Source organism: Pelobates fuscus, chromosome 9 (assembly GCF_036172605.1).
Source record: "Pelobates fuscus isolate aPelFus1 chromosome 9, aPelFus1.pri, whole genome shotgun sequence".
Taxonomy (NCBI): Eukaryota; Metazoa; Chordata; class Amphibia; order Anura; family Pelobatidae; genus Pelobates; species Pelobates fuscus.
This window is the reverse complement of record NC_086325.1, coordinates 110162473-110187966: the sequence shown is the minus strand read 5'-3', so window position 1 is coordinate 110187966 and position 25494 is coordinate 110162473. Positions and strand designations below refer to the sequence as shown.

The following is a 25494-nucleotide window of genomic DNA, read 5'->3' as shown; positions in this document are numbered from 1 at the left end:
ATTCCCAGTCAGGGTACTTTTAGACTCAATCTTCTGAAACCTTTGCACATCTTTGCCGTTCAACTTCAACACCCATCCAACTGTCCATTATCCCAATTGTTCATGCAACTTCACAATGTTTTGAAGCACAATTGTGTGGTACATTGCATGTATCATAATCACTATAATTGCAAAATTGCAAACCCTCTCACCCTGTCCACCCTTTAACACACATGATTCATCTCAGTACCTGGTAATATATCTCCCTTATTTACAACTATTTAACAGCAAACTTCAACATCAACAGAACAGTGCCAACGCAAGGTGTGAGATGCACCCAGGTATTTTAAACAATATGACATACATATTGCCAAATACCATGTAACCCACAGTACTAATTGTATTAATTTTAAATTACCACCCACTCATAAATCCATTATTCTATTGCACTGGGATCACCATAGCATACAAAAAGTAGGGAAACCTCTCTTCCTATCCAACTAATTTATTTGTTATAGCACTTATTACCAACTATTCATACCTAGTAACATCATGCTCTCCAATAAAGGGAATGTTACCAAAAGGTATCACCAGAATGACAATAAAACTCAGAAACATTAAAACAATCACTACTAATTCACTTCACAATGAGTGCAATGTCTTGCTTTAAAATAAATTCACTTTACACCTCTTGCCAGTCCCCTCCCATTACTACAGATGCCATGTAGAGCTTCTTCATACTTAATTTCTCTCCATCATCCCACTCACTGAAGCCCTACCATGCCCCTCAATCATCCCACTTACTATATCCCCTGCCATGCCCCTCCATCATCCCACTTACAATATCCCCTGCCATGTCCATCCATCATCCCACTTACAGTATCCCCTGCCATATCCCTCCATCATCCCACTTACAGTACCCCTTGTCATGGCCCTCCATCATCCCACTTACTATACCCCTTCCATGCCCCTCCATCATCCCACTCACTATATCCCTGCCATGCCCCTCCATCATCCCACTTACAGTACCCCTTGTCATGGCCCTCCATCATCCCACTTACTATACCCCTTCCATGCCCCTCCATCATCCCACTCACTATATCCCTGCCATGCCCCTCCATCATCCCACTAACTGTACCTCCTGTAATGCCCCTCCATTATCCCACTTACTGTACATCTGCCATGTCCCTCCATCATCCCACTTACTGTACCCCTGCCATGCCACTCCATCATTCCACTTACTGTACCCCTGCCATGCCCCAACACACTTACTGTACCTCTTCTCATGCCCCTCCATCATCCCACTTACTGTACCTCTGCCATGCCCCTCCATCATTGCACTTACTGTACCCCTGCCATGCCCCTCCGACACACTTACTGTACCCCTTCTCATGCCCCTCCATCATCCCACTTAGTGTACCCCTGCCATGCCCCTCCATCATCCCACTTACTGTACCCCTGCCATGCCCCTCCATCATCCCACTTATTGTACCCCTGCCATGCCCCTCCATCATTCCACTTACTGTACCCCTGACATGCCCTCCATCATTCCACTTACTGTACCCCTGACATGCGCCCATCATTCCACTTACTGTACCCCTGCCATGCCCCTCCATCATTCCACTTACTGTACCCCTGCCATGCCCCTCCATCATTCCACTTACTGTACCCTGCCATGCCCCTCCAGATACAACAACCAATACACTTACTGTACCCCTGCCATGCCACTCCATCATTCCACTAACTGTACCCCTGCCATGCCCCTTATATAACAAGTATCTCTTCTAGCTGCACCCCATCTCCCCGCCCTCTGCTGACTCTCACCGGCCGGAGGCAGCATTCCTCCTCCGCTGTTGTCCATGGCCACGTCCCGCAGTGTAGACCCGGGTACGCTCGGTGGTTAGTGTCGGCTCAGCTGCTGCTGCTCCATCCTCCGTGTTCAGGCAGAGCAGCCTTGCCGGCCCAGGGGCGTATCCAGCCACAGTGAGCTCACCTCGCCGGGCGTGCGCCTCCCAGAGGATCACGGGAAGTATAGTTTGTCGGTGCAGCTGGGTCAGAGTGGGCTCTCAGTCACCTATAAGTATTAGCACAGCTCAGTTCTACTAACCTGGGGGAGATACAACAACCAATACACATATTGTCTGTACCATGAGTAACACACTGACCTGGGGGAGATACAATAACCAATACACACATTGTCTGTACCATGAGTAATACACTGACCTGGGGATACACAACAACCAATACACACATTGTCTGTACCATGAGTAACACACTGACCTGGGGGAGATACAACAACCAATACACACATTGTCTGTACCATGAGTAACACACTGATCTGGGGATACACAACAACCAATACACACATTGTCTGTACCATGAGTAACACACTGACCTGGGGATACACAACAACCAATACACACATTGTCTGTATCATGAGTAACACACTGCCCTGGGGGAGATACAATAACCAATACACACATTGTCTGTACCATGAGTAACACACTGACCTGGGGATACACAACAACCAATACACACATTGTCTGTACCATGAGTAACACACTGACCTGGGGATACACAACAACCAATACACACATTGTCTGTACCATGAGTAACACACTGACCTGGGGGAGATACAACAACCAATACACACATTGTCTGTACCATGAGTAACACACTGACCTGGGGATACACAACAACCAATACACACATTGTCTGTACCATGAGTAACACACTGACCTGGGGATACACAACAACCAATACACACATTGTCTGTACCATGAGTAACACACTGACCTGGGGAGATACAACAACCAATACACACATTGTGTGTACCATGAGTAACACACTGACCTGGGGATACACAACAACCAATACACACATTGTCTGTACCATGAGTAACACACTGACCTGGGGATACACAACAACCAATACATACATTGTCTGTACCATGAGTAACACACTGACCTGGGGGAGATACAACAACCAATACACACATTGTCTGTACCATGAGTAACACACTGACCTGGGGATACACAACAACCAATACACACATTGTCTGTACCATGAGTAACACACTGACCTGGGGGAGATACAACAACCAATACACACATTGTCTGTACCATGAGTAACACACTGCCCTGGGGATACACAACAACCAATACACACATTGTCTGTACCATGAGTAACGCACTGCCCTGGGGAGATACAACAACCAATACACACATTGTCTGTACCACGAGTAACACACTGACCTGGGGATACACAACAACCAATACACACATTGTCTGTACCATGAGTAACACACTGACCTGGGGATACACAACAACCAATACACACATTGTCTGTACCATGAGTAACACACTGACCTGGGGATACACAACAACCAATACACACATTGTCTGTACCGTGAGTAACACACTGACCTGGGGATACACAACAACCAATACATACATTGTCTGTACCATGAGTAACACACTGACCTGGGGGAGATACAACAACCAATTCACACATTGTCTGTACCATGAGTAACACACTGATCTGGGGATACACAACAACCAATACACACATTGTCTGTACCATGAGTAACACACTGACCTGGGGGAGATACAACAACCAATACACACATTGTCTGTACCATGAGTAACACACTGTCCTGGGGATACACAACAACCAATACACACATTGTCTGTACCATGAGTAACGCACTGTCCTGGGGAGATACAACAACCAATACACAAATTGTCTGTACCACGAGTAACACACTGATCTGGGGATACACAACAACCAATACACACATTGTCTGTACCATGAGTAAAACACTGACCTGGGGATACACAACAACCAATACACACATTGTCTGTACCATGAGTAACACACTGACCTGGGGATACACAACAACCAATACACACACTATCTGTACCATGAGTAACACACTGCCCTAGGGGAGATACAACAACCAATACAAACATTGTCTGTACCATGAGTAACACACTGACCTGGGGATACACAACAACCAATGCACACATTGTCTGTAACACACTGACCTGGGGAAATACAACAACCAATACACACATTGTCTGTACCATGAGTAACACACTGACCTGGGGGAGATACAACAACCAATACACATATTGTCTGTACCATGAGTAACACACTGACCTGGGGATACACAACAACCAATACACACATTGTCTGTACCATGAGTAACACACTGACCTGGGGAGATACAACAACCAATACACACATTGTCTGTAACACACTGACCTGGGGATACACAACAACCAATACACACACTATCTGTACCATGAGTAACACACTGCCCTGGGGGAGATACAACAACCAATACACATATTGTCTTTATCATGAGTAACACACTGCCCTAGGGGAGATACAACAACCAATACACATATTGTCTTTATCATGAGTAACACACTGCCCTAGGGGAGATACAACAACCAATACAAACATTGTCTGTACCATGAGTAACACACTGACCTGGGGATACACAACAACCAATGCACACATTGTCTGTAACACACTGACCTGGGGAAATACAACAACCAATACATACATTGTCTGTACCATGAGTAACACACTGACCTGGGGGAGATACAACAACCAATACACATATTGTCTGTAACACACTGACCTGGGGAGATACAACAACCAATACACACACTGTCTGTACCATGAGTAACACACTGCCCTGGGGGAGATACAACAACCAATACACACACTGTCTGTACCATGAGTAACACACTGCCCTGGGGGAGATACAACAACCAATACACATATTGTCTGTATCATGAGTAACACACTGACCTGGGGGAGATACAACAACCAATGCACACATTGTCTGTACCATGAGTAACACACTGCCCTGGGGGAGATACAACAACCAATACACATATTGTCTGTATCATGAGTAACACACTGCCCTGGGGGAGATACAACAACCAATACACACATTGTCTGTACCATGAGTAACACACTGACCTGGGGGAGATACAACAACCAATACACATATTGTCTGTAACACACTGACCTGGGTAGATACAACAACCAATACACACATTGTCTGTACCATGAGTAACACACTGACCTGGGGAGATACAACAACCAATACACACATTGTCTGTACCATGAGTAACACACTGACCTGGGGGAGATTGTCTGTAACACACTGACCTGGGGAGATACAACAACCAATACACACACTGTCTGTACCATGAGTAACACACTGCCCTGGGGGCGATACAACAACCAATACACATATTGTCTGTATCATGAGTAACACACTGACCTGGGGGAAATACAACAACCAATACACATATTGTCTGTACCATGAGTAACACACTGACCTGGGGAGATACAACAAAATACACACATTGTCTGTACAATGAGTAACACACTGACCTGGGGATACACAACAACCAATACACACATTGTCTGTACCATGAGTAACACACTGACCTGGGGATACACAACAACCAATACACACATTGTCTGTACCATGAGTAACACACTGACCTGGGGATACACAACAACCAACACACACATTATCTGTACCATGAGTAACACACTGACCTGGGGAGATACAACAAAATACACACACTGTCTGTACCATGGGGAGATACAACAACCAACACACACACTGTCTGTCTGTATCATGAATAACACATTAACATGGGTTGATATAACAACCAATACACACTGTCTGCCAGTACCATGTATAAAACCCTGACCTGGGGAGATGCAACAAAAACACACACACACACACTGTCTGTACCGTGATAGCTCACTGACCCACAAACACTGGTACAGGGTTTGTATGTCCAGATACCTGGCACTAAGTGAAAGCACTCAAACTATCTAGGAGCACATCCACCACTGGGTTTATTCATTAGACTAGGAATTGCAATGAATATAAATCTGAATTATAGCCCGGCTGGTTATTTTCCCCCAACAGCACTTTTAGCCTGCGTGTATTAATAAGTTTGGTATTATTTCTAGTTTAGTAAATAATCTCTTAAAGTGTTCGTTTTAAATTGCATGTTAAGATGGTTAGCACCATCATATTTTGTTTAGATTTTTTAAGGTTTTTTGTTTTCTTTTTGCTCATATGCTAATGATTGTATCTTCCCTTTTGCCAGTTTCCTTTATTTATAATTATCTTATCTTTGTTGCACTGGTGCACAAATACCATGTGCTCACATTTTGTTCTCCTCAGTCCATGATGGAGGTTGCTCCTCTCTGTGAGTCTTTTGACTGATGGATTGTGGGTAAATTACCTGAAATGGGACATTGCTTAAAGTGATACTCCGGGCACCCAGACCACTTCTGTCCATTGGAGTAGTCTGGGTCCCAACTCCCACTACCCTTAACCTTGCAACTGTAAATATTGCAGTTTTCATAAACTGCAATATTTACCTTGCAGGGTTAACTCCTGTCTACTAGAGGGCACTCTAGTGCTATAGCGTCGCTATGTGAGGACCTCCAGTGTCGCTGAAATCCCCATAGGAAAGCATTAAAAGCATTTTCAATGCTTTCCTATGGGGAGGTCTAATGCGCGTGTGCGGCATTTCCGCAAATGTGCATTAGGTCTCCCCCGCCGCCGGCCGCGCATGCGCAATACGCGTTTTAACCCCTTCAGCAACCTGGGATGTGAGGGAGATGGGACCTGCAGTGCCAGGAAAACAGTTTGTTTTCCTGGCACTGGAGAGTCCCTTTAACCCTTTAAGGACACATGACATGTGTGACATGCAATGATTCCCTTTTATTCCAGAAGTTTGGTCCTTAAGGGGTTAAACTCTGCCAATTGCCAAAGATCACGTTCATTATGAGAAACAGTAGTCCCTACTTTATCTTGTGTATAACTGAAAAACTATATAAAAATATTTAAGTGCATCTGTCACCTAAAACTTACTTTTCTGCTTTTTTTCCCCTTCTTCTCTTCCTCTTTCAGAATCTGTTCTTCTTTTTGTAATTTATGATCTATGTCTCTTTGAAACAAGGCAAAATAGGTATTTATGCATTTTTCCTACACTTCGCATTCTTGACAAAGGGTCAAGCTTAAAGGGAAAGTTTTAGGCACTATAACAACTTCATCTAAATGAAGTTGCTATGGTGCCAGGAGGTCCCCGGGCTCACTCTTACCTCAAGAGGTTAAACTGTATCCATCTCTTTAAAGGTTTACCTCAAAGCTTCCTCCAGCGCCGGTCTCCACACCCCCTAAGGTACATCTGACTTATGAAATGTCATTTTCAGGAAGCGCTGAGTGTCGCTGGGAAGCAGTGACACTGATTGGCTGAGAGCGGTCAGCTGACACTCTCAGCCAGTCAGTGACTCCCCATTCAAAAAACATACCTTTTCCAGTGAACTGAAATTTAAGAAGCCTAATGCCACCTGGAGGGGAGCTGAGATTGGCGCTGGAGTCAATTTTGGGGTTAAACCCTTTATTTAGATGAAGTTTTTTTTTTTGCCTAGAGTGCCCCTTTAAGGCAAGCTTCACCCTTTGTTAGCTTGAAAAAGGAAGTGAAGCCTGCCTTAAACTCCATCCTATTGTCACAATTGTCAGGAATAGAAAAAATACAGCATCCAGTGGCGTACATACCAGGGTCGCAGGGGTCGCGGCTGCGACCGGGCCCGGCCCACCAGGGGGCCCGGCCGCCCCTGCGACCCGGTATGTACGCTCTGGGCCAGCCTCTTCTCCTGGGGGGCCCAGGAGCCGGCCACCTCCGGGCCCCCCGAGGCTGGCCCTGCTTACACCCGCGGCCGGATGGTGCGCGAGGGAGCACTCTCCCCTGAGTGCTTCCTCTTCAGCTCCCTCGCGCACCGCACTGATACCGGAGCCGGAAGATGACGTCATCTTCCGGCGCCAGTATCAGTACGCGGCGTGCGAGGGAGCTGAAGAGGAAGCACTCAGGGGAGAGTGCTCCCTCGCGCGCCCGCAGGACCAGCCAGCCCGCCGGGTGACCGGCCCCCCAGACACTTTGTGTATCTCTTTCTCCCTTTCTCCAGCCCCTTTGTTTGTCTCTTCCCCCAGCCCCTTGTCTCTGCCCTCCAAGCCCATCTGTGTTAATCTTTTTTCCTTTCCCCATCTCCTCTGGGGGCCTCTTTCTCCCCATCCAAGCCCTTTTTGTGTCCCCCTCCATTCACCACTCTGTGTGTCTTTCTCCCTAGAGCCCCTCTGTGTGTATCTTTCTTTCCCCAGCTCATCTGTGTAAACAGGTTGTTGATCCATAGAAAGTAAAGAAGGAATTATTTTCCCTTCTTGTGGCATAATTGGAAAATTATTTTCTGGGTTTTGTTTTGCCTTCTTTTGGATCAACAGCAAAAAATGGTTGAACTTCATAGACTTTAGTATTCTTTTCACCCTAGACAACTATATAACTATCGTATATACTCGAGTATAAGTCGAGTTTTTCAGCACATTTTTTTTGTGCTGAAAAACCCCCACTCGACTTATAGTCGAGTCAGTGTCTGTAATATGGCAACTTACATTGCCATAATACAGACCTGGACCACCAGGGAATGAGAGCCCCCTCCCTGGCCAGTTAACAAACAGGGAGGGGGGACAAAAAAAAAATACAATAAAAAAATATTAAAATTTTAAAAAAAATTAAATGATACAATTTAAAAATAATAATACTAATATTAAAAAATTAAAATATTTAAATAAAAATAATAAAAATGCCCTCCCCCCACCCAGTTCACACACACACACACTACACTACACACACTCACACAAACACACACTCTGCATTATATACACACACACACACACACTGCATTATATACACACACACTCATACAAACACTCATACAAACACACACTCTGCATTATATAGACACAGAGTGTGCGTATATAATGCAGAGTGTGTGTTTGTATGAGTGTGTGTGTATATAATGCAGAGTGTGTGTTTGTATGAGTGTGTGTGTATAATGCAGAGTGTGTGTGTGTTTGTATGAGTGTGTGTGTGTGTATAATGCAGTGTGTGTGTTTGTATGAGTGTGTGTATATATAATTATAAAAATCACAGAATTTCATAGCCCCAAGTTTTACCCCCGACTTATCCACGAGGCATAGCATATTTCACAATTGTTGGTCACAAAACTTCACTCGACTTGTACATGAAATCGACTTATACACGAGTATATACGGTATGCAAAATACCGTATCTCACAAAAGTGAGTACACCCCATACATTTTTGTAAATATTTTATTATATCGTTTTATGTGACAACACTGAATAAATTACACTGCTACAATGTAAAGTAGTAAGTGTACAGCCTATATAACAGTGTAAATTTGCTGTCCCCTCAAAATAACTCAACACACAGCCATGTATGTCTAAACCGTTGGCAATAAAAGCCATGAATGTCTAAACCGTTTTCCACATTTACAAATGGAATGCATTTATGGAGTAAGTTAAACTTTTCATTTAAAAACTGCACAGAGCATGTTACTAATTTAGCCCTGTATTTTCTCAAAGACATCATGGGGTATGCCATATACTATATTTTGAGCCTAACTGTACAGCTATTTTTGCGCCAGGCTATTTCAAAGCCTATGGTATTTTTTAAAACTTTTTTTTATATGCACAATTTAGCGGTTTATTTTGATGGGGCATGCGATTAGCCTTTCATGGGGTATCATTAACTTATAGCACCAAGGGATGGGGTTACAGTACCCACAAGAGAGACACTCAAGAAGCTATCTTGGAGGCAGCACAGGGAGAGGACAGCAGCAGCAGCAGCAGCTCCTGGCGCCTGCTAAATGTAAGTGTATAATATTATCTTTTTATCTCCCCCAGTAGCCCCAGTGACTGCATGAGAGCCAATTAAAGGAACACTATAGGGTCAGGAGTACAAATATGTATTCCTGACCCTATTATGTTAAAAACATCATCTAGCCCCCATTTCTCCCCCTAAATATAGTAAAATCTTACTTGTACTCCAGTCTGCTGCTACCGGCTCTGCCCCTGATCTGCCTGCTTGGCTGACATCATCAGAAGTGTTGAACAAAGGCAAATCACAATGCTTTGTCATCAGAAAGCATTGCATTGGCTGAGACTGTCAAGGAGAATGATCGGGGCAGAGCCAGCACAAGCCAAACACAGCCCTGGTCAATCAGCATCTCCTCATAGAGATGCATTAACCCCTTCCCGACCTCGGACGTATTAAATTAAAAAAAACGGTTGTTAACGACCTTGGACGTACCTGGTACGTCCGCGGCAAATCAGACCCAATAACTTAACTGGACCGGCAATCCGCGGTGATTCCGGTTGGGGGGTGGACTGCCAGAGACCCTAGCAGTTCCCCTGCACCAGCTCCGGCAACCACAGCCCTCCAGGGCCATGTGATCACCATGATCACATGGCCGCAATAGGAGTCTATGGAGCTGCCTAAAAGTGTGTGTGTGTATATATATATATATATATATATTGTGACCGAAAGCAAGGAATTGTGCTGGAGGGAATCTATATATCTCCCCAGATTTTGCAAGGTTCCCACTTTATGTAATTAGCCCCAGGGAAATGTGTTATGTTAAAATGAATATTGCACTTTATATAATTGTATATTTGGGCCCTGGGGTGGAGCACTTGGAGAGTAGGGTGGGCCAGTGCTCCACTCCACATTTTGGAAGTTGCTTGGAACCTACAGGCGAGAAGTCCAGTTCCAGAGTTTCAATCTTAATTTACCTCACCTGAAAAAGAGTTTTAATTACAGGTGCTATTAAGTATTCCCCTGCCAAAGGAGAAGAGAGATTGTGTTTGATTTCTGTGAGTGGAAACAGAGAGCTGAAAACCCTGAAACAGTAAGGTTGTTGTTTATGTTTATGTTGGGAAATGGACAAGACATCCAACCCAGTTAGCTAATTATTTTGTTTCGTTAGTGCTCAGAAGAGCAAGGATTTTGTTTTATATATTTTGTTACAACCTTTTATACCTTACTGTGCATTTATTTTGGAGCCACAATAAAAAGAGCAAGTCCTTTTACCTCATCCAGCGTGTGAAGTGTCTCTAAAGCCTGAAAAGTCTGTGTGTAACACCCCAATCCCAGGACAAGGTACCTAGGGAAAGGAGTACTTTTGTCACATATGGTGGAGAATACGGGCAACCAGGGCCGGATTTAGATGAAAAGAGGCCCTAGGCTATTCCACTTATGAGGCCCTCTAACCTCCCATTTTTAAGTTTGTAAATTAAATGAGAGACAATACAATACATCATTACTGTGATATATATCAATATGTTAAATTAAACATGTTGTGATTGGTACTAGCCTTAATAAAAAATGTGGCACGGATAATACATAAAAAAAAAGTCGAGATGAGGAGGGGGGGGGGTGTGATTGTGAGAGGGAGGGTGATGAGGAGGGGGGGGGGTGTGATTGTGAGAGGGAGGGTGATGAGGAGGGGGGGGGTGATTGTGAGAGGTAGGGGGGTGATGAGGAGAGGGGGGTGATTGTGAGGGAGGGGGGTGATGAGGAGAGGGGGGGTGACTAAAAAAATTACCTTAAATCCCTGGTGGTCCAGTGGGGGCTGCCTGGTGGTCCGGTGGGGTCCCTGGTGGTCCGGTGGCCCTCATTTCCGGTCTGCAGCTCCGCAGAGCTGCAGACCATGGATCTCGCGAGACCCAATCAGAGCATTGCCGTGGTAACCCGCGGCAATGCTCTGATTGGGCAGTGCACGCGAGATCCATGGTCTGCAGCTCTGCAGAGCTCTTGCGGAGCTGCAGAATGCCGTTCTCGGCGATCGCGGCAGGAGGGGCATTGCAGTCTGCCCCGGGCACCCCCCTAGTAAGTGGCACCCGGGGCGGACCCCCGCCTCCCCCTTAGTACGCCACTGGTCATATCATATGCGTAGAATTTCTCCTTATTTTCGGTTCAGTGTTTTAGTGTTCACTGTTTTTAGAATAGTGTAATTTTAATTTTGCTAACAATTTGAATGTAGGCCCCTCTTGATCTTGAGGCCCTAGGCTGAAGCCTAGTTAGCCTATAGGAAAATCCGGCCCTGCGGGCAACTCACGGCTATGTCTGTAAGTTGGGAGAAAGAGACTGCTGGGAAAATGGAGGATGTCATGAAAGCTTTGCTCCAGTCCACTGCTGTACAGCAAGAGACAAACAGAAGGACTGCAGAGACAAATGCAAAACAGCAAGAGAGCATTTCAATACTGCAGCAACTTGTACTGGCTCAAAAGGAAAATACAGATGCTTTATTCAAGCAAGCAAGTTAAAGCAGCACATGTGGCAGCTCATCAATTGCTCAGAGAGGAGCAGCAGCATGCCATATGTGCCATACAGCAAGACATCCAGAGCCTATCAGAAAGGCTGGCCAGGGATGCCACAGAATCACCACAATGTCCAAAGGTGATCAGAGTGAGTCACTACTCGCAAAAGATGGTATCCACAGATGATGTAGAGGCCTACCTGATGGCATTTGAGCGAACCGCTGAGCGAGAAGGTTGGCCTGCAGTGGAATGGGCAAGTCTGCTAGCACCATTTCTTACTGGTGAATCCCAGAAAGCATACTATGATCTGGAACCAGCTAAAGCCAGTGACTACAAGAAGCTGAAAGTAGAAATACTGGCACGCCTGGGGGTGACAACAACCGTCCGTGCCCAGAGATTTCATTCGTGGACTTACAGCCTGGATAAAGCAATTCGTTCACAGATGTTTGACTTGATACACCTTGCCAGAAAATGGTTGCAGTCAGAGATCAACTCACCCAGCCGCATTGTGGAGCAACTGGTGATGGAAAGATTCCTGAGAGGCTTACCTATTGGACTTCGACGGTGGGTCAGTCAGAGCAATCCCCAAACAGCATATAGCAGCGGGAGAACTGCTTCAACCTCCTGGCCAAGAGAGACCCAAGAATCAGAAAATGTACAGCCCCAGTAAATCTGGTAAGACTGTTCTAGGGAAAATATGGTCTTTTGATGAGAGAACAGGGTTGTATTACCCAAGAGACATTGTTAAAAGAGAAAAAGGCTTTGGGAGGGGGGAAGGACTCAAAAAGTACTAATTACGGTATAAAATGCTTTAAATGCAGAAACTTTGGGCATATTGCAAAAGACTGTCCTGAAAATGTTGAACCAATGGAGTGTAATTTTGGTAATAATTGGGAAGGAATTGCACTTGATCACAGGTTGTATGTTCTGCGGAAAAAAATGGTTATTTGAATAGTCACCCTGGGTGTACTGTGAATGTGGAAGGAAAAAATATACAGGCATTGCTAGATTCAGGGAGTATGGTTACCCTTCTAGACCAATCCTTATTCCAGGATACTCATATTGTTAACTCTGAAAAAGTTGATGTTGCTTGTGTGCATGGGGATATACATAACTACCCTACTGCAGATATACTTGTTAAGACCCAGTGTGGTACTGTAAACTGCAGAGTGGGGCTGGTATCAAAACTGGCACATGAGATGAATATTGGAAGGGATTTTCTCAATTTTCTAGTGCCATGGGCCTGTTTTGAAAACCCATCAGGTGAACAGAATGATGAATTTCCTTTTGCAGATACTCTGACAGATGAGAGAGATCATGATGATGGGCCTAACAATATGCAGCACTCCCCTATAAAAACATTAGTTGGTGAAAACCCAGAACAAACTAATGCGGGACCTTCTAGAAGCTCTGAACCAGAAATAGAGTTAATTGATTTAGAGGTTAGGCCTGGTAACTTCAGAAGTGCACAGTGGTCTGACCCAACATTATTGGTAGCCAGGGATAATATTTCTATAAGGAATGGATCCCATGTCAATCCAGGGAATTCTCTTACTTACCCTTATTTTGAAGTGGATAATGATCTGTTGTACAAAAAAAGAGTCTGTTATTACAAAGCAGCTGTTAGTACCACAAGCCTATTGGCGCACTGTGTTAAACCTTGCACATAGCCATGTTTTGGGTGGCCACCTAGGGGTTGACAAAACAAGAGAGCAAGTTTTGAGGAGATTTTATTGGCCTGGAGTAATCGCAGCTATCAAAAACTACTGTTCGTCATGCCCTGAATGTCAGGTCACTGTGCCCTTTACGGCCTACCGTACCCCTTTAGTACCCTTGCTTGTTATTGAAGTGCCTTTTGAACGTATTGCTTTGGATTTTGTGGGTCCTCTGGTAAAATCCACTAGGGGGCATCAGTATATATTAGTAGTACTAGACTATGCTACCCCGTTACCCTGAGGCAATACCTATGCGTACAACCTCAGCAAAGTCCATTGCTAAAGAGTTGATGATGTTTAGCCGGGTTGGGATTTCCAAGGAGATCCTATCAGATCAGGGTACTCCATTCATGTCCAAGGTTACAAAGGAACTCTGCAAGCTCCAACACCTCAAAAACTCTGTATATCACCCACAAACTGATGGTTTGGTTGAGCGATTAATAAAACGTTAAAAGCTAGGCTGTGCAAAGTAACTGATAAAGATGGGAAAAAACTGGGATTTTCTATTGCCCTGTTTAATGTTTGCCATTAGAGAAGTACCCCAAGCTTCTATGGGTTTCTCACCTTTCGAATTATTATATGGCAGACACCCCAGGGGATTACTTGACATAGCAAAGGAAATTTGGGAATAAGAAGCTAACCCACATCGCAGTGTAATAGAACACATAACTCAGATGCAGGAACGGATTGAAGCCATTATGCCAATAGTCAGAGAACACATGCAAAAGGCTTAACAAAGTCAGCAGAATAGCTATAATAAGAATGCTAGAATTCGAGTATTTCAACCCGGAGACAGCGTATTAGTCCTGGTTCCCACAGTAGAGAACAAATTCCTGGCAACTTGGCATGGGCCATATGAGATTATTGAAAGAGTGGGAGAGGTAAATTATAAAGTAAGGCAACCAGGTAGAAGAAGGGAAGTGCAATTATATCATGGCAATTTGCTAAAACCATGGAAAGAAAGGGAAGTTCTCACGGTGCCTAGAGAGATATCAGCTATGCCTCACTGATGATGCCAAAAAGGCTGATCGTCTGGGGTTGCTGTGTCTCTTGTGCAGAGGGAACTTGCTGGCATTTCGGATCTGGACTGCCCGTATGGGTTTGACCAGTCTGATATGTTTCAGAGATGTTCTCTCTGTAATGGCACAAGATGAGCTAAAACCAGCTTGAGTTCTGAGCGGGGACCCGCCGAAGGGCAGGCTATTTCAGTTGCTGTCCGTTCTCAGAATACTAATGCGACCCGTTTTTTTGCTCTCCATTAATGCAGAGTAGACACCTGCCTGCCCAAAACGGCAGGTGCCTGCTCTGCTTTCTTGTCAGGAGGACCGGAAGCAGGGGGAGGGATGTAGGAAGCAGCTCTCCTGTCCTCCCACGAGCAATCTGTGTGGAGCGTTGCTGCATGTTACCATGGCAACGCTCCACACAGCATCGCGCGGGATGACAGGAGAACTGCAGGACGTGTCACATACTTACCGCCACTGGACCACCAGGGATGGCTGTGTCCCCCCCTTCACCAAAGGTAAGAAGAATACATATTTAATATACTTTAAAAATAAAAAAGTATCATCCCCACCCCCCCACACACAGCACCCATACTGCCCCACACATAGCACCCGTACTGCCCCACACACACACAGCACCCCTACCCCCCCACACAGCACCTCTACCCCCCCCCACACAGCACCCCTACCCCCCCCACACACAGCACCCCTACCCCCCCCACACACAGCACCCCTATCCCCCCACACACACAGCACCCCTATCCCCCCCACACACACAGCACCCTAACCCCCCCACACACACACAGCACCCTAACCCCCCCACACACACACAGCACCCTTACCCCCCCACACACACAGCACCCTTACCCCCCCACACACACAGCACCCTTACCCCCCCACACACAGCACCCTTACCCCCCCACACACACAGCACCCTTACCCCCCCACACACAGCAGCTCTACCCCCACACACACAGCACTCCACACCCGTACACACAAACACATACACTGCACCCCTCAATGCAGTATATGTGTGTGTATTTAGCAGACTGTGTGTGTATTCAGCAGACGGTGTGTGTATGTATTCAGCAGTGTGTGTGTGTATTCAGAGTACTGTGTGTATGTTTGTGTGTGTGCGTGGCAATATATGTATAAATATTCCATTTACACCAACATTATATTGTATGCTTAACTTGTATGCAAAATTCCAGCCCTAGTATACTTGTCATCAGACCTATATCTCTTCCATGTCATCTGGACCATTAATTCCTAGTGTATGCCACCTTCACAAATTGCACCTATTTGACCCTCTAATCTATTCTTTTTTTACAGCCTCAGTCTTACACATAAGCCATGTAACAACACATTCTCTTGCCTACTACCCACTCACAGCTAGTTCCTGTTTTTATATATAGACTCTGTTAATTACTTAATTATGGTCATCAGCAGGTAGATCATCTCTGCAGACAGCACTCTAACAATCTCCTGCATTGTTACTTCTCATTTCTCATTCTCACCAACTCCTTTCTTGCTGTCTGTTTGCTACCTTTACTGACACCACTTTGTCCAGTCTTTATGAAACTATTTAAAAAAATGTCTCATTCTTCATCTTTTTCATTTTCCATTTTTTTCGTTTTTTCAAAAAGAATACCTTTCCTTCTACTCACCAACACCAAGTAACTCAATTTATATTGTACATTCTATACTTCCTTCACAGCTTGTTTCATCCACTGCATTTTTAACTCACATCTGCTTTCACAGTGAGACACACATTGACACTTACAGACATACAAGTCACAATGTATCTGGCTGTAAGTATGTCTGAGTGTGTCTTGCACTGTCTACCTGTGTATGTGCCTGAGAGTGTGTGTCTGAAAGTATCCTTGTGTGTGAGAATGAATGTCTCTTTGAACCTGTGTGTGGTTTTTGTCTGGGACCGTAGGTGTATGGGGAAGCTGCTTGAAGTGTGTTGTGTGTATGGGGATCTGCCTGTGGCCATTGTGCACTGTGTTTATGGCAAAGCTATATTTCATGACTGTGTGTGTATGAGGAATGTCTTCAGCTGGTGACTGTGACAGGGTGAGTAAAGGGGTACCAGTGGCGGGGATAATGTGACAGGGTGAAGAGGGTAAATGGGACAGGGTGGGGGGATTGTGCGAGAGAATGAGGGAGGGTGAGTATGACATGGTTTGATGAGGGAGTGTGACAGGGTGAGTGTAGGTAAGTGTGTCAGAGCAATTGTGGCATAGGAGAAGGGATGTGTGTGACAGGATTAGAGGGATTAATGTGACAGGGTAAGTGTGGCATAGTTGGGGGGGTGAGTATTAGAGGGTTGGTGTCACATATTCATCCGCTTATAAAATGTGGTTAATGACATTTACTGTCCACACAGGAAAAGTTGTGCCGAGCAGCAACCAAATCCATAGAAGGGTTAATGCTGAGCAGCAATTATGCAAATGTGAACCTGGTAACTGCCTTTGGGGTCAAAGGCCGGTTACAGCCTATCAGACCTAAAGGAGGGGCATTTAGGCCCAGTTCTTATCCTGCTCAGTGCCCTGTCGTGGTATCCTTTGTGGTTGTCCGAGAGCGCGATATTGATTCTGGTAATTCTGGTTATTTGACTTTGGCATTGTTTTTGACTTCCCTGTTTTCTGGCATCCCTGACTCCTGGCTTCTCCTTATAGTTGTGTCTCTTTCTGTTTTCCTTGACCTCGGCTATTCCTGACTATTCTTTGGTACGTTAGTCTGGCCATTCTAAGGTCTGGTATACGTTACCGATCACTCCACTGTGTTACACAATTCTACCTGCTGGATCCTTCTGTAATCCTGACAGTTGGTGATGAAGGGTGGATGTGGCATGGTTGGAAAAGGGAGTATGACCGGATTAAGGGGGGCTAATGTAACAAGGTGAGTGTGGCAGAATGTGACAGGATAAGGGGCATTGATGTGACAGGATAAGTGTGACAGGGTTGGGGGTAGAATGGTACAGTGTGAAAGAAGGTGAGTGTGACAGAATTAGGGGTTTTTTTTTGACAGGGGGAGTGTGGCAGAGCGAGGGCAAGTGAGTTTGGAGGGAGTGAGACTAACAGGATTAGGAGTAGTTAATGTGAGTGTGGATGTGTAAAGGGACTGAGTGTGGGGAGGGGTGACAATGAGTGGGGAGGCTGACAGTGCGTGCGGGAAGGCTGACAGTGTGTGGGAGTATGGTGACACTACATTGTGGGGGTCATGACAGTGTGTGTAGGGGGTGTGATACTATTTGTGGGAGGGGAGTAACAGTGTGTGTGAGGGGGTGATATTGTGTGTGTGAAAGGTGATCCTGTGAATAAGGGAGGTGATACTATATGGAAGGAAGGGTGATACTGTATGGGAGGGGGTTATACAGTGAGGGTAGGGGGTCAGGGGCAGGCTGGGACGGGGACAGGAGGGCAATTGCCCCCCAGGCCGCCCTAAATCCAGGGCGATCCGCATCCAGCAAAAAAGGAAAAATCCAAATCCCCTGCTTCTGGATGGATTTTTCACTTACCTCTCTCCCTGCAGCCTGCAGTCAGTGAAGTTGGCGTTTCCTGATGTCAGGAGGAGGGGGCATGAGTTTCACTACTCCTATCCCAGGGCCGCTGGGGAGTCTGGGAGAAGAGCAGAGGAAGTCACGCCCCCTCCTCCTGACATCATCAGGAGAGGCCAGCCAACTCCACTGACTGCTGGCTTCTGCCCCCTGCCCACCCCTCCCTGGCCTAAGGTAAGACTTATTGAGGGGGGGAATAAACTTTATATTTTTTTTATCCCCCTCCTCAGCCCCTGTCCTCCTCTCTGCAACCCCTGCTCCCCTTACTCAGCCCTGTCCTTGTGACCCCTTCCTCAGCCCCTGTCCCCCTTCCTCAGCCCCTGTCCCCCTTCCTCAGCCCCTGTCCCCCTTCCTCAGCTCCTGTCCCCCTTCCTCAGCTCCTGTCCCCCTTCCTCAGCTCCTGTCCCCCTTCCTCAGCTCCTGTCCCCCCTTTACTCAGCTCCCGTTCCCCCATCTCAGCTTCTGTCCCCCCTTTACTCAGCTCCTGTTCCCCCATCTCAGCTTCTGTTCCCCTTCCTCAGCCCCATGCCCCCCACCACATGCCCCACAACATCCCCACTATAGCTCCTCTCCCCTAATTGCAACCCATATCACCCACACCACAGCCCATTTCCCAAATTGTAGCCATCAACATACTTCAGCCCCTCTCCCCCCACTACATTTCGTACCCCACAATTACAGTTCATACCCCCCACTACAGCTCTGTCCCCTTACTCAGACCCCTACTTGCTTTAATAGTGTAAAGTTTGTGTTTGTCAGTATGTCTCTGTGTGTGTGTGTGTGTGTGTGTCACGGCACTGCCGTGTACTCACCTGCCCCTGGGCGCCTGCGACACCCTCGCTGTACTCGCCGCTCCTGTAGACCCCTGTCCAGGGTCTGCGGTGGCTTCTTCTGTCCCTCTCATCGCCGAGCATGCCATGCGGACCCAACGTTCTGCACAAAGAGGAGGAGGAGGAGAGCTGCAGATCCATGAGAGAGGAACAGATCAGGGACTATGGTGTAAAGCAAGATGGCGCCGAGTCCCTGACCTCTTTATATAGATCCTGTGTGCTCCACCAACTGGTGGGAGGTGACCAGTCATGTGATCCCAGCCACCTATTTAAACCAAGCACACCTTCCAGTCAGTGCTTGGTTATTTTACTTGTCTCTGTATACCTGCCTATTGCCCTGATTTTCAGCCTATCCTGATCATTGATTCTTCGGTTGATTATTCCTGCCTGCTTCCTGATCTGACTCCAGATTGATCGGCTACTTCTGTCTGCTGCCTGACTGCGCTTTTCTTTCTACGTCCCCTGCTCCTGTTATCTTGGATTCTTCATTTGGCGTCTTCCCATTAAAGGCCTACACGCCACCACAGACCCTTTGGGACTCTGTCTCCACTTCCAGGTGCTCCTGAGGGTCGTGATAGTAAGGGAGTGCAGTTCCGCTGCAACTGGGTTCCATCATCTCTGCAATTTCCCCAGTGGGAGTGACAGTGTGTTTGTCAGTATATCTGTATGTGTGTGTGTCAGTATACTTGTGTGTTTGTGTGTGTCTGTATGTGTGAGTCTGTCTGTGTATGTGTGCACGTGCTTGTCAGTGAGTGTGTTTGTTAGTGAGTGTGTCTGTTTAGGTGAAAGTATTGGATTGGATAAAATTGGCAAGGGGTACCTCCGATAAGGCCAATCAGCACCTCCTCATAAAGATGCATTGAATCAATGCATCTCTATGAGGAAAATTCAGCATCCCCATTCAGAGCGTGGAGACGCTGAATAGCAGTGCTGCATACTGTGCAGCACTGAGTCAGGAAGCACCTCCAGTGGCCATCTGAGGAGTGGCCACTTGGAGGTGTCCCTAGGGGCTATGTAAACACTGCCTTTTCTCAGAAAAGGCAATGTTTGCATAAAAATGCCTGCATATAATGATTGTACTCACTAGAACAACTACATTAAGTTGTAGTTGTTCTGGTGACTATAGTGTCCCTTTAGTTCTCCTTGACCTCTCTGCTGCCTTTGAAACTGTTAACCACTCCGTTCTTCTTCAAATCCTCCACAACCTTGGACACTATGACACTGTGCTTTTCTGGTTTTCATCTTATCTTTCTGAACACTCATTTAGTTTTGTTTTCTTCTCTGTGGCCACCTGCTTTCCACTCTCAGATGGTGTTCCCCTAGTTTCTGTTCCTGGTACCCTTTTCCCTTTTATTCTCTATTTATACTGTTTCTCTTGGGAACCTTATTAACTCTTTTGGATTGTAATACCATATTCATAGTGATGATACTTTGATTTGCTTCTCCTTCCCTGACCTCTCTCCTGCTACTTGGAACATGTCACAAACTATCTCAACTCCATTTCTAACTGTATGTCTACCTGTTTTTTTTGTGTGTTTTTTTTTAAAAGTTATTAAACTGAAAAACTCACCCCCCCCCCCCCATTAGTCTTCCTCCTTCTAGCTCCCTCTCAATGGGACCCCTATTACCCTAACTAATCAAGCTCGCTGTCTTGGAGTTACCTTTGACTCAGGTCTTACTTTTTTTCTCTCCTCACATCTTGTCTGTCTCCAAATCCTGTTTCTTCCACCTTAAAAATATTGCCTGCATCCCCCTTTTTCTAACTCAAGGTCAACTACTTCATGTATTTCTTCATGCACTCATTTCCTAAATTGACTATTGCCAATCACTACTCATTGGCCTTCAAAAAGCATGCATTGCCCCTCTTCAGTTTGTAATAAGTGCTGCCACCAGTAGGCTTAATCTCCTACTAAACTCTCATCCATCTACAGGATAGTGTCCCTTTTAAAGAGTTTTCTAAGAAGTAATATAAAATAACATAATTTGGAAGCCTATTTGCATAGTTCTCCTCTCACAAAGCACACTGTGGTTGTTATGATGTTAAGAATGTTACTTTAAAAAAGAATGGATACTATAAATTGATTTCACCTAACCATTTTTTTTTAATTATTATTATTCCAGTTTCACAGAATTCATACTGATACTGATAAAAATGTCGGACAGTCCTACAGTAAAGCGTTCCAGATAAAATACATTAAATGTGGCTGGAATGGCAAGGGTTTTGTAGGTTTGTGGTCAGACACAGGGCCAGATTAACAGCCCAGTGGGCCTGGTGCTGACAATTATGAAGGGCCTAATTACAGAACCTTATCGACAAAAAAAACACTAAAACACTCCCAAGCGTCATGTATTTGATGGAGATGGTGCTGGAGAGAAAGAAAACACCAGCAATAAGAAAACACATACCCTATGCTAATCTCTCTCTAATTTAGGTTTTTATCTTTCAAGTAAATCCATAACCCCCAACAGCAGTGTCCAGTCAAGCAGGAAGTCAATGGGCACGGTAAAAGGGTGTGCCACTGACACAAATCACGTAACATGCCAAAAGGGGCAAGCATGCCCAAAAAGAGGACGTGTGCCCAAAGAATTAGAAGGCCAGCCTGGCATGAATGCATAACAGGCTGCCTGACAATTATGCAGCTGGCTAACTAAGGGCAAATTATGCAGAAAGCACCCTGAGCTTGGCATAAATGCTTCTAATGATGCGCTCGCTCAACGCTTTCTAAGGACTGTCCCCTAGCACTCGCTGGTCCACTTGTCTCCTTATCTTCTTACTAGCAGGCAGAAGCTCCTGGTATATAGTCTGGGACAGAGAAAAGCTGTATTGAGTGTAGAAGAAAGGGAACATGCCACAGTGTTAGAGAGACCAAAGTCTAACTATATTCATTGTCAGCCAGTCCACACACATTTTGTTCCCATAAATCCCTCTGAAGTTTCCATACTTAAAGGACCACTATATTGCCAGGAAAACAAACTCGTTTTCCTGGCACTATAGTGTTAATAGGTCCCCCCCACCCTCAGGGTCCCACTCCCGCCGGGCTGAAATGGGAGGAAGGGGTTAAACGCTTATCAATGGGCCTATTCCATGGGCCTGGGCCTGGGCCTGGAGCTGCAGCTCCATCAGCCCCTATGTTAATCCGGCCCTAGTCAGACATTCTTAGTGGTGATCAAAGAAAGTCGACCGATTCCTGAATTCGGCCAGCTCTGAGAGTACATTCGGCCAGCTCTGAGAGTCCATCAAGAAGGTCAGTGCAGCACCAGGACCTGGGAGAGACACCCTCCAGCCCCTGGTCTGTCTGGGGCCTGACACCTCTATGCCATTTACTGTCTCTTTGAGTTAAATCCCCCCCCATGTAATTTTTGTTTGTTTGTTTTTTTATTGTTATTTTTTTAATGTATTAATACATCGTCAATTTTACAGTGAGCACTATGGATCATGTTATTTAATTGTAGGTAACAAGTCACTATCTTATTTCTATCTTGCCTGTTTTATTGTGGATTATCCTGTTATTTTATTAGGTAGGTTGCATTAAATTTTTATATCTGTTAATATAGCTACAATAGCATTAATCCAGAGAAAATATCAGATTGGCTTTGGACTCAATAAGAATATTATTTTTATTCCATGAACTGGGCATAGTGTTATGTATTTTTTTTTTGGAACTTCTGAATCAACATGATCCAAAGTTGTATTCACTGCCGTTGAAGTGGTTTAGGATTTTCCTTTTTTTTTTTTTTTTTTTTTTTTTTTACGAACTCATAAAATTGACCAGCTGATTGAAGAGTTGGATTCAGAGGCCAGTAACAGAGAACTTGACCGTTATGGGTTATAAAGTTCAGCAACAGGATCTCATCAGAAAAACTACAGGGGGTGGAAACACACCGTCTGTTTCGAATTTATCCCGCCAATCTAATACTTGTTCTAAATTGTCATGCAAGTGGTGTGAAGTGAATGAGTTATTACTTGGGACAAGAGGTGAACCTTGCGGAAGTTAAGAAATAAAAACATGCCTATTAAGACTTTTTATTTTAACTGTTATTAGTTTATTAAAATGATACTGTAGAGATCTGGAAACCAATTTAATTCTGGAAAGTCTTGGTTGTTAGACCTCAAAATAGATCACCAAGAAAGTTAGTAAAGATCTTAAACAAAAAACAAAAAACATTTCATATAAGGATAAGAATGTTTATATATTTATTATGTGCTTCAATTATGATTTTATTATTTTATAATTTATTTGGCGCCATCAAATTCCGTGCCAGGAATACAGCATAGTGCCCACTTAACTTATCTGATGATAGATGCAGGACCACAGCCAGACTCTAGCATCATAAGGACAGTTTAGGATGCTTTAGGCACCATAACAACTTCATAAAAATGATGTTGTTATGGTTCCAGGCTACCCTCGGGGGCATTCTCACCTTCAGGGGTTATACCATTTACAAACAGTTTAACTCAAAAGATGCCTCCAGTGCCGATCTCCACTCCCTCCCATTCACAAAACTGACATTTCCTTCAAAGCCAGTTTTTATATGTATTTTTTTTTTTTTTTCAATTTGACAATTTTTATTTTGTCGTAAAAACAGGTTGGGGTACAGAAAGGAAAGGGAGGTTAGGGGGGAAAAACATTGTGCAGGCATTACAAGTTACAGATCTTGTTACATTCACATGAATCTTATATGACAACCTGGATAAAATACATCTACGTGTCTCTATACACCCTGGGCCAATTTAGTGTGCAGTTGCTTGTATTGTCCCAGTGTGGTGTAGTTGTCGTGTGGCATTCCTATGTCAGTTTTGTGACGTAGGCAAGGCAGCACTTGAAGTGGTGTCTCTAGGTGGTAGCTCATTAATAGGAGGGGGTGAAAGGTGGGGTGCGTTAACAGCCTTTACGCTAGTCGATGTGATTACTTCGAATGCGCTGACATCTTTGTATGTTAAGGCCGGGGTTACGGCAAGAAGAAGGAGAGGGGGGAGGAGGGGGAATGCGTTATTGCGTTGTACGTCACCTCATATCTATATATTATTGCCACATGTATTGGTACCTTTATTAGTAACTATTGGTAAATAAGTAGTGCGTTGCTTGGTCAGTGGGTGAGGGTGGGGGGGGTGGTGGAGAATGGGCCATTTGAGACCCATGTACGTGTCTTCATGTTGTCTTGTCCTGCGTTATTATTATTATTATTGCCATTTATATAGCGCCAACAGATTCCTTAGCGCTTTACAATATTTTGAGAGGGGGGTATGTAACAATAAATAAGACAATTACAAGAAAACTTACAGGAATAATAGGTTGAAGAGGACCCTGCTCAAATGAGCTTACAGTCTATAGGAGGTGGGGTATTAGAAACATTAGGATAGGAAATATCAAGTAGGAGTGAAGCAGAGCTGGAGGAGAGAGCAAAGCACTATCCCATAGGAGAGCAAGAGACAGGTATGTAAGGGAGAGATTACTCTGGGAGGCCATACGCTTTCCTGAAGAGATGGGATTTAAGGCCCTTCTTAAATGATTGAAGACTAGGGGAGAGTCTGATGGCAGTAGGCAAGTTATTCCATAGGAGAGGAGCCGCCCGTGAGAGGTCCTGCAAGCGTGAGTTGGCCGTACGGGTGCGAGCAGCGGTCAGGAGGTGGTCGCGGGCAGAGCGGAGGGTACGAGGAGGGGCATACCTCTGGATCAGTGAAGAGATATAAGAGGGGCTGGAATTGTTCAGTGCTTTAAATGTATGGGTTAGCACTTTGAATTGACTCCTATAGGATACAGGGAGCCAATGTAAGGACTGGCAGAGGGGCGAGGTGTGAGAGGAACGACTGGATAGGAAAATCAGTCTAGCTGCAGCATTCATTACAGACTGTAGCGGGGCAGTACGGCTTTTGGGGAGACCAATCAGGAGAGGGTTACAGTAATCCATGCGGGAAATTACTAGAGCATGGACAAGCTCCTTGGTAGCATCTTGCGTAAGAAAGGGGCGGATGCGGGCTATGTTTTTGAGTTGGAACCTACAGGACTTGGCAACAAACTGGATGTGAGACTCAAAGGTGAGACCAGAGTCAAGTATGACGCCAAGACAGCGCGCTTGTAGGGATGGACTCATGTGGATATCACTGACTTGAAGGGAGAGTGAGAGAGGAGGATCAGTATTAGGAGGAGGAAAGACAAGGAGTTCAGTTTT

General features: G+C 45.2%; 1 protein-coding gene across 1 annotated transcript in view; it reads right to left on the bottom strand.

The window, feature by feature from the left end:
* NR6A1 (nuclear receptor subfamily 6 group A member 1) overlaps positions 1 to 1870 on the bottom strand; it is a 285548-nt gene extending 283678 nt beyond the window's left edge. Inside the window, exon 1 of the mRNA XM_063431081.1 lies at positions 1804 to 1870. Within this exon, the coding sequence (XP_063287151.1) occupies positions 1804 to 1840 (37 nt within the window). The 5' untranslated portion in view covers positions 1841 to 1870. The remainder of the gene's footprint in view (positions 1 to 1803) is intronic.
* Between the last annotated feature and the right edge of the window lie 23624 nt (positions 1871 to 25494).